The sequence below is a fragment of the Danio rerio genome, chromosome 1, assembly GCF_049306965.1.
Source record: "Danio rerio strain Tuebingen ecotype United States chromosome 1, GRCz12tu, whole genome shotgun sequence".
Lineage (NCBI taxonomy): Eukaryota > Metazoa > Chordata > Actinopteri > Cypriniformes > Danionidae > Danio > Danio rerio.
This window is the reverse complement of record NC_133176.1, coordinates 20,517,172-20,534,400: the sequence shown is the minus strand read 5'-3', so window position 1 is coordinate 20,534,400 and position 17,229 is coordinate 20,517,172. Positions and strand designations below refer to the sequence as shown.

General features: G+C 35.3%; 1 protein-coding gene across 52 annotated transcripts in view; it reads right to left on the bottom strand.

Annotated features, from left to right (window-relative positions):
• Nucleotides 1-17,229, bottom strand: part of limch1a (LIM and calponin homology domains 1a) — a 109,159-nt gene that overhangs the window by 53,172 nt on the left and 38,758 nt on the right. For 24 of the 52 annotated variants that reach the window (XM_068219969.2, XM_068219970.2, XM_068219973.2 and 21 more), the window contains 8 exon segments: nucleotides 14,583-14,613; nucleotides 14,390-14,500; nucleotides 14,111-14,312; nucleotides 7,355-7,586; nucleotides 6,964-7,140; nucleotides 4,954-5,301; nucleotides 1,611-1,892; nucleotides 386-667 (listed from right to left, as the gene is read on the bottom strand). In XM_068219969.2, coding sequence (XP_068076070.2) covers nucleotides 386-667; nucleotides 1,611-1,892; nucleotides 4,954-5,301; nucleotides 6,964-7,140; nucleotides 7,355-7,586; nucleotides 14,111-14,312; nucleotides 14,390-14,500; nucleotides 14,583-14,613 — 1,665 coding nt within the window. 52 annotated transcript variants of the gene reach the window in all.

The window sequence follows — 17,229 nt, the reverse complement described above, 5'->3', positions numbered from 1 at the left end:
GTTGTCCTTTAAATGGTAATATATCATGGTTTCTACAAATATATAGGGCAACACAACAGTTTTCATCTTTGACAATAATTTCTGAATTATTGAATCATGTGATATTGATGATGTTGAAAATTTAGGCTTAAATCTCAGGAATAAAATGCATTTTGAAATATATTCACTGGAATAACAGATATCTATTCCTGTTATTTTATTTTATTTTTATTTTGGTGTTGGGGTTCTTATCAACTAAATGTAACTTTATTGAGAAGAGCCTTTTAAATTTTTGAATGACAATGTACAAACATATTAATATTTAAATTAAATACATATAATGAAAGCCTACTTCAAAGTCAGTTTTCTGTAGGGCTTAAGTGTTCAAGTGTTTGTTTTGAGGCACCTGCTGTCTGTACTCATCTTGAGCTTCTGCCATTTCTCCAGATCTGACTGAGTGATGGTTGTTTGAGCCAATGACTGTCGAGGCTCCTTCTGTGGGAGGGACCCGCTCTGGCTCCGCCTCCTGGCCAGGTCATCTGCCTTTACATTGGGTGTCGTCACCCTCTCCCCTTCCTCTCTCCTTGCCCCCTCTACAGTCTCCTGCTCACTTTGTTTCTCAGGGGTTAGGAAGGGGTTTTCCTTGCGAGTTATGATTGACACTTCAGCAGGGGCGGAGTCAGACTCACTGTAGATCAGTATGAAGGATACACTGAGCTTAGCAGGAGAAATTTCATTCACTTTTTGCCATGCGTGCAAATAACAAAGCAATTTCGATTTAATATTAAATGTACACTAATGTTTAAAAGTTTAGGTTCGGTAAACATTTAAAAATGTTTTTTTTCAGTAAGTCTCATTCAAAAAATTACTTTCGCTGCTTGTTCAAACCATATATTTAAAATGAGTTGAAAGAACTCAATTCTTAAGACTTTTGTGTGCACAAATTAATTATTATATGTTCAATCTACTTAAATTGGTAAAAACAATTAAGCTAACTTAATAGATTTTTGTTGGGACAACATAAAAGAATTGTGTGGGACTCAACGGGTATTTATGTGATCTACAATATAATAATAATAACAGTAAATTGGTGAAATATAATGTGCGTTTAAAGGATTCCTACTTGTATATATTTTCATATGTAATTTATTCTTGATTCAAAGCTGAATTACATTTTTATTACGTTTCAGCAGAAATCATTCTAATATGCTCATTAATCATGATTTGTATTATTAACATCAATATTGAAAAGATTTTTGTAATATTTCTGTGGAAAAGGAGTCACATTTTAATTTCCAAGAGAATTTGAAAAGAAAAAATGTTAATGTTACTTAATGTTTGATTATACTTTTAAATGGTAATATATTAAGGTTTCCACAAATGTACAAAGCAGTATAACAGATTTTTTTTTTTTTTTGCTAGTGGTGAGAGATGGGGGTTCTTACCAAATAATTTTAGCTTTATTGAGAAGAGCCTTTCATACTTTTGAATGACAATGTAAATACTAGCATATTAATATTTAAATTAAATACAAATAATAGTAGCCAACTCTAAAGGAAAATATTTTGTGGTGAGGGAGGGGGGGTTAAGTGTTTAAGTGTTTAAATGATTAAGTGTTTGTATTCAGGCACCTGCTCTCTGTATTCATCTTCAGTCTCTGCCATGTCTCCAGGTCTGACTGAGTGATAGAAGTCTGGACCAGTGACTGGTAAGGATCTTTGGGAATGCGTGGCCTTCCCCCAGTCCGTCTCCGTGCCAGATCATCTTTGTGTGGGTTTGGGATGACTGTCTTCCCCTCTTCCTCTCTTTCATCTTCCTCATCTCCCTCTTTTGCCCTGTCTTTTTCTAGACTCAGGAAAGGATTGTCCTTTCGAGTTATGATTGGCACCTCAGGTGAGGCGGACTCAGTCTGACTGTGGTAGAACATTGTAACATGTAAAAAATACAAAATCTAGAATTTTACGAAATACAAAGAATGCAGCCATACTAATACTGATCTTATGAATGGCATCTAATACATTATGGAGGCAAACTTGTAAGAAGTCTTACTTGAAAGTTCAAAACTGACTGTCAACTTGATATAATTGCACAATGTTTCATTGGAATGGATTAAAATTGTTGATCTAGAGTGTACAGTATTTATAATAATTAGCTAACTATTGTTGCAAATTTCCTTATTTCATCAATTCCATCCTTAATTCCATTGTTTTTCGTTTCTCTTAATCAAAGGTAAAGCCAGAAATCACACCAGCACCGCAAAGTTAAATGACTGGAACTATAGCTTGCTTTCTGTGGATAAGAAGGGACACTAGTGATTATCTGACATTTTAATGGGGTAAAACTTACTGATGTGCAATGAAGACATCATTAGATGCTCATGCGCAAACACATGCAGCAGACACACCAGCATACAATAGGCTACTACAGCAGTGGCTCTCAACCATCCACCACAATCTGTCTTTATATTTCAGACTTTGTTTTTTATAAAGTGCTCTGTGCTCCAGGACAAAGTGGATTGATTTGTGTGATGCCATTCTCATTTGCGGAAATGATGGAACAGACAAAATAATACAAATACATGATGCTAACTTCAGTCAACTTTTTTTTTTTCTTGCATTGCATTTTTCTATTTTTGTTTACATTGTGAGGATTTGCAGCATTTTTTAAATTTGTGTTTACATACTGAGGATTTTCAGCGATTAAGATGTTTACTTAATTTGGTGATTTTTTTTTTCTATTTGCATGTGCTTTCTCTTCTCAGCCACCATACTTTTGTACCTAAAGTGTCCATATTAGTACCTAAGGAGTACATATTTTTACCTTAAAAGCCATCAGGTACTGCTAGAGGTTTTGTACCTTTATTTATGCGAGTATTGTATGAATGACATGTCTAACACGCAAACAAACAAAAAAGATTAGTAAAATTAAGCCTGTTCCGTATTCTTCAGTAATACATATTCGAATAATGGAAGTATCTATTTGCTCAAATGAACAGATATATCCCACACACAAACAAAACATGCATTCACACAAAAACATACAAACACACAGAATGTATTCTCATCACTGCCCTAAAACTTTATGAAGCAACATGATATTTCTCAGTAGCGAGGTAGTATATTTGCTGCCCTTAAAGAAGATAAACCTAGTTCTGTTTTTGTCAGAGACTGCATAACACTGGGTATGTTTATATGGGCACCAATAATCTGTTTTTAATACGAATAATACAATTCTCTGATTAAGAGAGTTAACCATGTAAACAGTGATTTTTGATTATTTAATCAGATTAAGGTCATAATCGAATTAAACAAAAGATGGGATTATGACATATGGTATGTGCTGATATTAATCGCATTATTGAAGTGCAGTACAGACATGTTAACGCCTTAATCAAACTATAACCTTCATGTGGAACTTTTCACCGGATTTTGTGACAAGACAGTCGATATACACATGCCTGTTTGACACTATTCTCTGCACCTACAGAGACAGTGAAGGACCACAGACACCTGCATCATGAAATATGGAGTTTTTTCTCCATACGTTGTGTGTGGTATCAAATTCCATTAAAACAACACAGTTGTTGTTGCATCCAATATCTCATTTGTCACGAGGGCCAAGCATGAAATGTTCCTGAATGAAAGTGAAAGTGCCAAACTGCAGTTTAAGTCAACAAATTAAAAATGAAACACCTGAAATTACATGAAACTCCAGAGGAAATGCGGATAGCATGATGACGCAATAAAGTTAAACGAATTATGTGCTATAAAATGTAAACGGGATCAGGAAAAGAACATTTTAAAAAGCAACTCATATAAACACCTTAATCGTATCATTGTCTTAATCAGATTAAGGCAAATCATTTGATTACTGATGTCCATGTAAACGTAGAGATGCACAGGCTCAGGTAATTCCCACTCTTAATCTGTATATAATACAAAATAAAAATGTGAAGTCCTCAAATGCCATGCTTGTTATTTACAGAAATCTCAAATAAAAGTAAAAGTTCACCCAAAATTGAAAACTCTGTCATCATTTACTCATCTTGTTCCTCACCTGTTTGAATTTCTTCCTACTTTTGAACACAAAAAAAAAAAAACATATTTTGAAAAAAGGTGAAAACCTGTAACCATTGACTTTGATCGTGTTTGTTTTTTCTACTATGGAAGTCAATGGCTACTGGGTTTCAGCTTTCTTAAAATATCTTCTTTTAAATTCAACTGAATAAAGAAACTCATATAAGTTTTGAACTACTTGAGGGTGAGTATATACATTTTCATTTTTGGGTGGACGATCAATTAAATTTTTTAAACCAATTGATTAGTGAATGTCAATGATTTGGTGTTTCTCCAAAACAAAGATGCAGCACACAACTGCAAACAGGATCACTAACAGCACTGCAAAAAAAAGCATTGAAGGATGGAGGACAAAGTTTAAAAATGAACTAAAAAATGAAAGCCAGATGAGTCTAAATTAAAGCATACTAAGTCAGAAGAAGCAGAATTACTGCGGTCAGTCAAGTTTCAGTCAGAATCAAATTTTGGGAAAATACTATCAAAAAGAGAAGAAAGAAAGCTAAGCTTGAAAGTTTTACTAGATCTAGAATCTACAAGACTGAAAAATCTGACTCAAATCTGTACAATAACACCATGTTGGATTTGTCAAGCTAACATACACTCCCATAAATAAAGGTACACAAGCTGTCCCAGGGGTGGTACCTTTTCAAAAGATACACATTTGTACTTTTAGGGTCCATATTTGTACCTCAAAAGCATATATTTGTACCTAATCATTTTAAGAAGTACACTTTTGAACTTTTTATATACTAATATGTATCCTTGATGTATTAATTAGAACCCTTTAGGTACAAATGTGCAGCTTTTAAAAAGGTACCACCCCAGTGACAGCTCTCGTACCTTTATTTCTGGGAGTGTAACTAGAAACTGAACCCATCGCTCTCTATCACAAGCACACCTCCTTTTCTCCAGTTTCTCCTGTTCCATCTTCTCCATCCTCTCCAACACGGCATGCTGGGATGCCATCCTGATTCCCTCCCATTTCTCTCGGTCCTTCCAGCTGCAGGAGCTTGGCAGAAAGTGATGTGCCACACTTGGTTTGAACTGATTCATGCGTGCTCTCCGAGAAGCAAGATCGTCCTTTTGAACATCTGGAACCTTCTGCTCTGCTTCTTCATCTTCCTCTTCCTCATCGGAGTCCCACTGATGTGGAACGGCAGCGCGCATGAAGTCATTGTCACGCCGGAGGATGATGTCGGGTGAAGGGGATTTCGGTTTGCTGGCTTCAGCAGGACTGACGATTGGACTGAGGGGAAAATTTGCCATGATGATATTTAAATATTTCTTTAGAAATATAGAGTGCAACACTGCCCATCTACTTCCAGTTTTCGTAAGTAGTTTTTCCATTCATTTTCCCCATATAGAAATAGTGGAAGTTTCTAAACACTAAATAGCTTAAAATATGTGAAAAGCTGAAGCTGATTTGAATAAACTTTAAAAACACAGCCTGTTTTAGATTTAGAAATCATCTAAATATGTCTTTATGTTGGTATTTTAGGGTTCTCTAATCAAAAACAGCAGTCAATTCTGTTAACAATCATACATTCATTTACTGATTTATCAGGGGTCACCATAGCAGAATGAACCGCCAACTATTCCAGCATGTGTTTTACACAGTGGATGCCCTTCCAGCCACAACCCAGTACTGGAAAACCCATACATTTTCTCATTCACACACACAATCATACACTATAAGCAATTTAGTTTATTCAATTCATTTATAGCGCATGTCTTTGGCATGTGGGGGAAACCAGAGCTTAACAATAATAATTTACCAATATTTATTTAAAATACTGTATTATTTTAAAGGAACATTTATATTTAAACAGCAAAAGTAAGTCCGAGCCAATTGAAAAGTTTGGAAAAAATATTAAAAAACCTTTTTTGACATGAATATTTCTTAAAACTGCATCAATAATTGTGAGTTTATTTACAATAAATGCTATTTTTTAAAATTTGTATTAAACATTTTTCTAAAAAAATATATAAATTTGGGTGTACTAGTTTTTAGACCGTTATCGTAAGTTGTTTTGTTGGATACGCTCCAGATTTCTTTTCAGGACAGACTAATCTAATGTATATGCACAAATACAATATTGTAAAGCTTCCTACTGAAAATATGAATTTAAAGGAGATTTGTTAAAAGTGTACTTATATATGCTGAGCACTGTATTGGTTTTTGCTATAAAGGGTCATTTGTGTCTTTACATGAATATAATTTAAGTATAGTGGTCTTTTTTAACAGAACATTATAAAAGAAATTAACCAATTTAGAAATAATCAGCATAAATAAAATTGTAACAAAGAATATAACTTATTTATGAATATAAATATATAAAAAATGGTTTTGCACCTGGTAAAAGCTGGTCTGTCTCTAAAAGTTTTTATGTACAAAAACAATTCCCACACACAGAAAAATGAAAGGAATCTCTACTCCGTTAAACCCAACTGTTGCTGTTGCACTCTATACAGAGAGATGTTAGCGCACCCAAGAGCTGACGCAGACATTTAGCCTTCAGGACAAGTCAAGTTAGCATGACTAGCATAATCTGCTCAACCCAGTAAAACACACACATATTACTCCTTCCAACCAGCACAAACCGATTCAGACTACTCAAAAAATCCAAAAACATTCAGATCATTCACAGGCTCACTAAAAAAAGTCAGTAATACTTTGAATGGCATCCAACTAAAAACATTAGCCAGGCAGTACTACAGTCAAAGCTAATTCACAATTGTGTCACTCCATGCTATAATGCAGAACAAAACCAAATATAAAGTCCACACAGCCTGGGATTAGAACTCAACTCAACTCAACACAAGCATTTGGTGGTTCCCAGCATCTTTAACACAAGCTGTTTTAGTCAGACGCATGCTAAATATATATATTATCATTGCAACCGCAGACCTGTTGTATCGAACAGCGGCGGGTAACACTTTAATTCCCGCTTTTTCCAGCTTCCTCATTTTCTTAAGCTCCGCCTCATCAAGCTCCGCCCCTTTCTCAACCATCCAGGTGAAATGTTTCTGGACTTTTTTTTGAGACACGACAGCCCCTTCTTTTAACACTTCTACACACTCTTGTCTGTGGGGATCAATGGGAAATTTTAGAGCTCTTATGGACACACTTGTAGACAATATGAGATGAATCAAACAAACTGGGACACAAAACTGATCATGCTTTTGTGTACTGATTATTGCTGAGATGTATGGCGAGTGTCAGCCACAGATGAGTGGCTTCCAGCCAGTTCCCTGAAAAAAAAAACACAAACACTGTCTTTCACCTCAGCAGTGTTTACCTGAGGGGTCGTTCTCCTCCCACTGGAGATGTCGAGTTGCTCACACTCCTCCAGTCTTCCTCCTTGTCGCTCCTCCTCTTCCTCAGTGGGGCAGGAAGGTAGTTAGTCTGGTTGCTCTTGTTCGGCAGATACTGGTTGAAGGGTAAAGCGGCACGAGGCTCTTTGTAGGATACACGACGGGCAGACATGTCATCCTTACGCACATCTGGCAACTTCCTATCAGCTTCAGAGTCTGTAAGAAAGAAATAATAGCATTTTATAACACTTGACATGCGTAACTCTGTGTCATTGTAAACTCTGAAGCCATGCTGACACCAGAATAAAGATATTCATGTTTCTGAAGCTGAATTATGAATTACTTCTGACATGTTTCCACTGTCACTGACTACATATAAATAGGCCATCTTTATGGGGTAAATCCACAGCCAGTGTTTTTCAGTTAGCAATAAACTTCCAGTCAAAGGTTAATGTGACTATTTTTTTTATTTTATAAGATTTCTTTTACAGCATCGATGTTGTATTGTAATTAAAATACAATCAGTTAAATAGACTTGCGTATTCATTTAGTTATTCAAGCATTAAATGAGATGAAAGACTGTGTAAACACTATGTTAGCACCGTCAGTAGCAGCAGACTATTTCAGAAACTCTATTGAAAATACTGGGGTAAAATTATTTTTCCATATTTTAAAGACATGGTGGGGAAAACGGAATTTAATGCAGTGCTTCTTGTCCAATTTAAGACACACTTTATATCATATATTAATCAGGCAGTGACGATCACTGATGGTTTAAGAAATCAGATCTCAAAAGTGGTGATTTTGTAATGGCAAGACAGTTCACCGAAAGTGGCTGACTGACTGAAAATTAAAAGTCTTTGTGTATACAGCCCATTGACTAGGGCTGTATGATAAATCAAAAATTAAAATCAAAATTTAGCAAAAGAGGCGACAATTTTTTGATTAACAGTAAATGTCCTCCGAAGGCCAGAGGATGATCTCGTGCAGGAACTGCAAACATGCGAGAAAAAAGAAAACCAGAAAATCAAACAAAATTTACCTCATTTTTTATGATTCCATAGGACTAATAATCGAATGAGTATGGAATTGTTTTATAGAAGGATTTTTTTCAAGCGCTCAACTTAAATTATCAAGTGAGTTTGAAAAACCAATCTTATTAAACAGTAATTTTCCCATACTTTCAGATGTAGCAGCGACAGATCGCTGATAAACTGCTGTCAAAATGCAGAATGATTATTTTAGATTTTAGAAATTGTACTAATTAAATCATCTGAGATTTTTGCATAGCCAGTTAGTGTAGTATACACTGCTCCATCTTAAAGTATTTACTGTAAATTAACAGCTAAATACACAACTGGCTTTACTGACAAAGTGCACATGAGAGGGTCTTTGATTAATTGTGCATTTCTAAATAGCACACACAACGATTTTCATTCTGCTTCCATTTATTCACACTCATGTTGTCCTCGCCAATGCAAACATTTGCCAATCTGTGTTTATATATAATAGGGCGATTTAATTGGCGGCCCGTGGGCCGAACCCGGCCCCCAAGGCAATTCGTTATGGCCCTCCAATTATTGTGACCAAGAAATCAAAAATAAATTTAGTTCAGTCGAAAAACGGCCGCTATTGTTATGAAGTGACATGTGTCTGTTTAATACAGGGCGAGCTGCAGTTGAACCCTACGCAGAGAGTGAGTCACCTGAAGTTGAGGGCGTACTCGTTAGACGATATGTTATGACAATATGTTAGACAAATTATTATTAAAATGATTATGTATGTATGTATGAATGCAGATGATAACAACAGTAATCTAAATTCTTGCCTAATATAAAGCTTAAATTTACATTAGACATGATAACCATGAAACCATGATTAATCTTCAGACTATATAATCATACAACCAAAATCTATAATTGTTGCATCCATAATTGTTGTGCAATTTAAAACAAAACATATAAATGTGTTTGAATGTAGAAAAAGCCTACTAAAGCAATGCACTGCTTTTGTTGTGCTTTGAAATACATTATTTGAATATATTTGTAAAAACAAAAAGTCAAATTGTACAATGCCATGATATTATGTAAATTTAAAATACAATATATTAACATTTTTATGAAGAAAAATACAACATGGGTGTCTTAAGGAACAAAAATACTGCATATGAGCTCTTATATGCAGTTTTGTCATCACTCCTCCTGCAAGTGCAAGTCATATCTCTCCGGCCCTGTGTTTGGGATGCTTTTCATGAACTGGCCCCCATTGAATAGCTCTGGTATTTCAGTATAGTTGTAAATCATATAAAGTCATTGTGTCTTTTCAGAACACGTGGTGTGTGATTAGACCGCTAGTCTGATTATTTTTATGATGCCTTTTTGTTTTGTTTTGTTTTTTTGTTTTTTGGATGGTTTGAAAGATTTAGTGTAATGGAAATTCAAGCTTTTAGTTTTTTGAATCTAAGCTTTTAAAAATATCTTTCTTCCATTAAACACAAAACATGATATTCGGAAGATCATTTGCTAAAAAACAGCCCTTGACTTCCATAGTAGGAACAAAAACTATACTATGGATGTCAATGGCTGCTTTTTTCCAACATTTTTTAGTGTATCTTCAACAGAAGAAAAAAACTCAAACAGGTTTAAAACAAGTGTAAGATGAGTAAACAATGACAGAACATTTAGTTTTGGAGTGAACTATCCCTCTAATTTTTTTTTATAACAAATCATATGATTTACATTCATATATATATATATATATATATATATATATATATATATATATATATATATATATATATATATATATATATAATACTTTTCATCTGGCAATATCTCTATATAATGATGAATCGTTACAACCTTTCTATCAAGTTTATACTGAATGAAAATATCATAAATATAACAATGAAAGCTCACTCCTCAACAGTTCTTGTGCCTTCAGTTACAACTTGACATTTCCCCTTCAAGTGCTCAAACATATTCCTTTTGCACACATGGCATTTAAAGCAAGCATTACATATGAGCCAACTTTAAATGCTGCCATGTGACCTTGATCCAGATCAGGGACGACATGAATGGAACAGCTCAGTACATTTGAGTGCAAATGTTAAAGCTTAGCTAAATATCTTACATCAGGGTCAGCAATCTTTGGCAAACTATATCAATTCATCTGGTGTAGATTTTGTTTAAATTATCAGCATGCCAAAAACAACATTTGCGGTAATGGTTTCCTGTAGTCACACATTCTGCCTTATTTAGTAATAGGTTTTAATAAAATATAAATATTTAGCTCAAGATTTGTTATATAAGGAAAAAACATTCAAACATGATTACTTGGATTTACTATACATTTATTTATTTGTTTGGGCTGAATTTAAACAAACAAATTAAGCTGAACATTACTAAATTTAATTTGTTTGTTTAAATTTAACCCAAATAAATTGTTTGCTGCTTATTTAAACTACGTATTTGAAATGAGTTGAAGCAACACAATTCTTAAGGTTTTTGGGACAACTTAATTGTTTTATGTTCAATCCACTTAAATTTGTAAAAACAACTAGAATTTTGTTGTAACAACATGAAGACATTTTGTGAAACCCAGCATTTTTTAGTGTTGTTAACAAGACAATTTGTTTTTTTATTTAAATTGGTATAAAAATGTTAAATTTACATATATAAACTTTAAGTAACAAAATAAACAAATGTAAGTTTCAAACAGATAATAAACAGATTTGCCTTAGGTTCACTCGAAAAATGACTGCTTGTTGCTTGTTTAAACTAGTTATTTAAATTTAGTTGAAACAACGCAATACTGATTAATAAAAGGACTAAGCTGGAAAGAAAATGAATGAATAAATGAATAAACACAAAATTGTTTGCTGGGAACTGAACAGATTTGTGTTGGGACAACATGAAGGAATTGTGTGGAACCCAGCATTTTTTTACAGTGTTTGTGTGTCATAATCAATCAGTCAAAATTAGCAAGAGCCAGTTTTTCAGTCATAAACTTAAAAAAAAAAATTACTGGTCAACCTGCCAAATAATCTTATTTTATTATGATAAAAGTCTAATTAAATCTAAAATTAAAAATATTTTGTGATTGAAAGTTTAAAATGGCACCTAGTGTCAGACTTTTGGCTTATCTTTAAAGCAAAAATCACTCACACACACATACAATTTATTGTTTAGAAGCTTTTGGGACTTTTATGTCTTTTCGGCCCCTGTCTTCAATCTGTCCGTGTCTGGATTGAGTAATGAAATGCAGCTCATGTGGACGCTCTCATGCTGAGACGAGTGTGTGTGAATGTCTGGTCGGCACAACAGCTGCACTCTCACCCCCCCACCGCACATATGTGGAAATGGAGGAATCTGCTGTCTGAATCCAGAGCTCGCGATTGTGTGCTGAGTGTGTTTTTACCATCTGCTGCTCACACATAAGGTTTTGCTGACCAGACAGACATGGAGTTTAACATAAAAAAAACAAAAAAAAAACATGTTCAAACCATATTTACAATTTAATGTATTATGTAGTAATTAGTACTGGTAGAGGGGCGACGCTGTGGTGCAGCAAGAAGGTCGCTGGTTCAAGCCTCGGCTGGGTCAGTTGGCCTTTCTTGCTGAATCACAAACACCAATATTTTACCAAATTTATTAAAAAACACAAATTTTATTAGTCATAGTTATAGATATTAGTCATGGATATATATATATATATATATATATATATATATATATATATATATATATATATATATATATATATATATATATATATATATATATATATATATATATATATATATATATTACAATTGTGGTTTCCAAAAGTAACAGATCACTTTGTAAATGTTTATTATTTCTATTTGAAGAGCCTCCCCATACTGTTTGATATGGTGCTTAGACTCAGAAGCCGCTTCACATGACGTCACACTTAACTTGGATTAGGTCCAAACAAACTTTTATTTGGATGCAATTCATTTTTGCCCAGCACTAATACATACGTAAAGGCTCATAACTTTAGAAGAGGCTCATAGCTTTAGCCTTATATTTCATATCTCATGGTTTAGATCTTAGTTACAAATGATTAATTCCAGCTTTAAGTAAATATGATAAAAAACAGTGATTATCTGAAATGGTATAATATTTAAGGTTTTAATAATAAAGGATTTTGTGGGACTTATTTCAGATTTGTGCTAAACTGACTTTAGGTAACTGACTCTCTTAAAATAAGCTTTCAAGAGTTCACACTTATCTGATGATTGATTATGAAGCTTGTTTGGCATGCTGTTCCAGGAGAGAGCCCTAAGCTCATAAGATCCTCGAGCCTGGGGCTCCCTCCCGTTTGCAAGGCGAGAGGGGAATTTGAGCTCAGGTAGATCTCAGGTAGATACTCCCCTGCTGTAGTAGCTAATGAACAGATAGTGATTGCTCTAAAGAGATGACTACTTACTAGGAGCATGTCTATGGTGCCGATTTGGATAAGTTAATTAAGTTGCATGTTTTTGGCCGGTGGGAGGAAACCGGGGAACCCGGGAGAAACCCACGTGGGCACGGGGAGAACATGTAAACTCCGCACAGAAACATTGGATGGCTTGGTAAGGACTAAAACCAGTGACGTTCTTGATGAGAGGCAACAGTGCTAACCACTTGGCCACCGTGCCACCCATCTAGGAAAGGAGGAGGAGAAGGGGTGGAAGGGGGGATTCTTCAAAACAAAGATGGCTGTTATATGGAACTTAGGGTATATATAGTGGCTTAGGAATTGTCTGATTGTGAATCATTAATTGGATAATGCGGGACCAGCCGCAAGCAATCATAAGCACGTGATCCTCTTAAAATTAGTTTAGAAATAAACTTCACTTATTGTTTGCAACATGTTTTGTGTTATTTTGCAGTAAAATATATACAATGGTTTTTATCCTATTTTTAATTCATTTTAGACCTCAAGAACGACTGGGTTCTGTAACTTATAACACTATATAACTCAATGCTTTAGCGTAAATAAAAATTTGCATATTTAGAAAATATATATTTTATAAAATGTACATGTTTACAATACAAATTCTATATAAATTTAAATATGTTTGTGATTTTGTTGTTATACATGTGTGTATCACATACACTTAATAAATATATAAAACACACACATATGTTATGTATAAACAAACATTTATTTTATCGCGATTAATTAGTCGCCAAAATTACGATGAAACTTATAAACTTCATCCACAAACAAAAGTATTTATTTGTGTCAATTAAAATGCAGTTTTAACCAATTACTTTGGTAAAAAATATTTGCTTTGTTTTACATTCTCTTTAACATTCAACGTGCTTTGGCCAAAAATTCGAGAGGGTGCTCGCTGCAGAGCCATTTGAGCAGAGCTGAGCTCCAGCGAAGGGGAGCATGAGCTCTCGCTCCTCCTCCTATAAGCTGTTTTAATGCGTACACCAACCCCACCCCTAACCCTACCCCCAGTGACATCACTGGTAGAAGAAGTGCAAAAAAGGTGGAGCTCAAGCTCAAGCTCCCCCTCGCTGGAGCTCAGCTCGCCCAAATGGCTCTGCAGCGAGCACCACTTGAAAAATTCACAGCATTTCAGAACAAAATGTGAGATTTGAGTAAATGCTAGTAAAAATGTGTTTGCTCGATTTTGCGATAAATGCAGCATTAGCAAAATCCTGGAGGGACAGCACAGAACAGAATCTAACCAAAATGATAAACAAAAGAATAAGTCATACCGTCACTGTTGCAGCGAATGACTGTGTCCGGCGATGGTGTGTTCTGTGATCGTGAGCCAAACGAGTCGAGACTGTCGAACGAATCATCACGGCCGTGTCTTGGAGGAGACAGCGAATCAGAGCGCTCCGATTCCCAGCTGTCAATGTAACCACTGTCCCGTATGCTGCGCTTAGGAGAGTCTGACTCGTCATTTACACACTCCTGAACACCAAACAAAACAAAAAAGACTATGACAATCTGTTCCACAGACTCTGGGTTCTTGGTATAATCAGATTTACCTTTCGCATCATGGAAAGCAGTCCCTCAAACTCTTTCAGGTCGAGTGTGGGGCCATTATATGTCGCACAGCTGTTAGCAGCTTTCCCAAGCCAGTATATGGTTATGAGCACCTAAGCATTTATAAAACGCAGGAGAAAATAAATTGAAAATCCCAAACTTGCAGATAAACTGTGTATTTCAGTGTGTGCTTACATTCTTTAGTTTTCTACTGCAGTCAGAGCCCCTACAGCAGAAAGAAAAAAGAGAGAAGACAACTGTCAGCCCTTTCATGCTATAAATGAGCCACATCAAAGTGCCTTTAAGGAAAGTCAGTCCTTTGGGAAGCCATCTTAGTTACACCAGACAGCTGTTTTCTATAGAAGCAAGATGTACACTACAATATATTGGCTTGTTATATAATTATAACATTTTTACTAATTTCTTGAGGACACCAAGAATTTATTCATTTGCTAAAACATGGTAAAACAGTAATATTGTGAAATACTATTTTAATTAAATTAAAATCCATCCAAGTTGTAATTAATTCCTTTGGGGCGGCACGGTGGCTCAGTGGTTAGCACTGTCGTCTCACAGCAAGAAGGTCGCTGGTTCAAGTCCCGGCTGGGCAAGTTGGCATTTCTGTGAGGAGTTTGCATGTTCTCCCCTGTGTTCACGTGAGTTTGCTTTGGGTGCTCCTGTTTCCCCCACAGTCAAAAGACATGTACTATAGGTGAATTGGGTACGCTAAAATTGGCCAAGTGAATGTGAGTGTGTATGGGTGTTTCCCAGAACTGGGTTGCGGCTGGAAGGGCATTCACTGTGTAAAACATGTGCTGGAATAGTTGGCAGTTCATTCCGCTGTGGAAACCCCTGATAAATAAGGGACTAAGCCGAAAGAAAATGAATGAAGGAATGAATGAATTATTGCTGTCATGGTGAATTTAATGCAGAATTGCATCACTACATAAAACATTTGCAAATCAATGTTTCTATCCAATGTATTCAATAATATGTAACCACTGTAGCTTATTTTTCACCAGAACAAATGCGTGTTGTGATGTTATTTTGAGTTTGGAGGTGGGACATTTAAGATGATATTATTGTGTTCGATGCACTAGTTAGTTTAATTTAATTACATCATCTGGTGTCAAAAGTCAAAGTCAAGTCAAACTTAGTTCATAGAGAACTTTAAAAGTGAGCCAAAGTGCTGTACAGAAATATACAACAAAATAAGCATAATAGTTTATAAAATACAATACAAGATATAATATAGCCAAGCTACCTAAAAAGGCATATACATTAAAATAACCTGTAAGATCAGGTGTCAAATGCCAACAAAAAGAGCTGATTTAAATTAAAAACATGGAAGAGGCCTGTCTAATGGGCAGTGGCAAATCATTCCAAAGTCTAGGACCTACCACAGCGAAAGCCAGATCCCCTCTAAGCTTACGTTTTTTTTTTTGGCCACATTCGCGAGAGGCTGATCAGCTGGCCTGAGACCATTTAGAGATTTAAAACGCATAAAATAATCTTAAACTGTATTCTAAAATTCACAGGCAATCAATGAAGCAAAGCTAACACAGGGGAAATCTGCTTATATTTGAGAATACCAGTTAACAGGCGTGCTGCAGCATTTTGCACTATTTGCAAACAGGCAATAGCTGACCTGCTACTCCCCACATACAGTGCATTACAGTAATCTAACTGAGTGGTCAGGAAAGCATGGATTACTCTCTCAAACTGTTGTTTTGGTATATACTGATTTATTTATGCTAGTTGTCTTAATTGAAAGAAGCTAGATTTAACTACCGCTCTAATCTCAGTCTCTAAAATCACTTTTTTAAGTGCATGGAGAAATTTATTCAGCACATGTGTTACCAACAAAAAAACAAGTTTTGATAAAAAAATTGTGCTGGCAAAAATGTATTGTTAATAATCGCATACAGAATAAAAGTTTGTTTTTAGATATTTTAAGTGTCATTCATTCATTCAATCGTTCATTTTCTTTACAGTTAAGCCCCTTTATTAATCCAGGGTTGCCACAGCAGAATGAACCGCCAACTTATCCAGCACGTTTTTATGCAGAGGATGCCCTTCCAGCTGCAACCCATCTCTAGGAAACATCCACACACACTCATTTACAACGGAAAATTAGCCTACCCAATTCACCTGTACTGCATGTCTTTGGACTGTGGGGGAAACCAGAGCACCCAGAGGAAACCCACGCGAACGCAGGGAGAACATACAATCTCAACACAGAAACGCCAACTGACCCAGCTGAGGCTTGAACCACCAACCTTTATGCTGTGAGGCAACAGCACTGCCTACTCCGCCACTGCATCGCTATTTTAAGCGTGTGAACTGAATATTTATTATGTATAAATACACACAAGCATGCATATATTTTATTCATTCATTAATTTTCTTTTCGGCTTAGTTCCTTTATTTATCTGGGGTCGCCACAGCGGAATGAACCGCCAACTTATCCAGCTTATGTTTTACGCAGCGGATGCCCTTCCAGCTGCAACTCAACACTTTTAAAACAAAAAACTTTTATTTTGCATGCAATTAATCATGATTACCCTTTTACCGACACAAAAAAAACGTTAAATGTCAAAAACTTAATGCCAACTTTTTTTGGTAACATTTTATTTTGTTTAATTCTCATCATTAACAAACCAATAACTATAACTTTTGCCTCAATAAACAAAAAGAAATAATAATAACAATAATAATTGTTGGTCATTTATCATTTATAATAATATATTAGGGTAGTTGTTAGGTTTAGGTACTGGGTAGGGCTAGGGATGTAGAGTAAGATCCTGCAGAATATGTACTTTATAGATGCAAATAAACAACC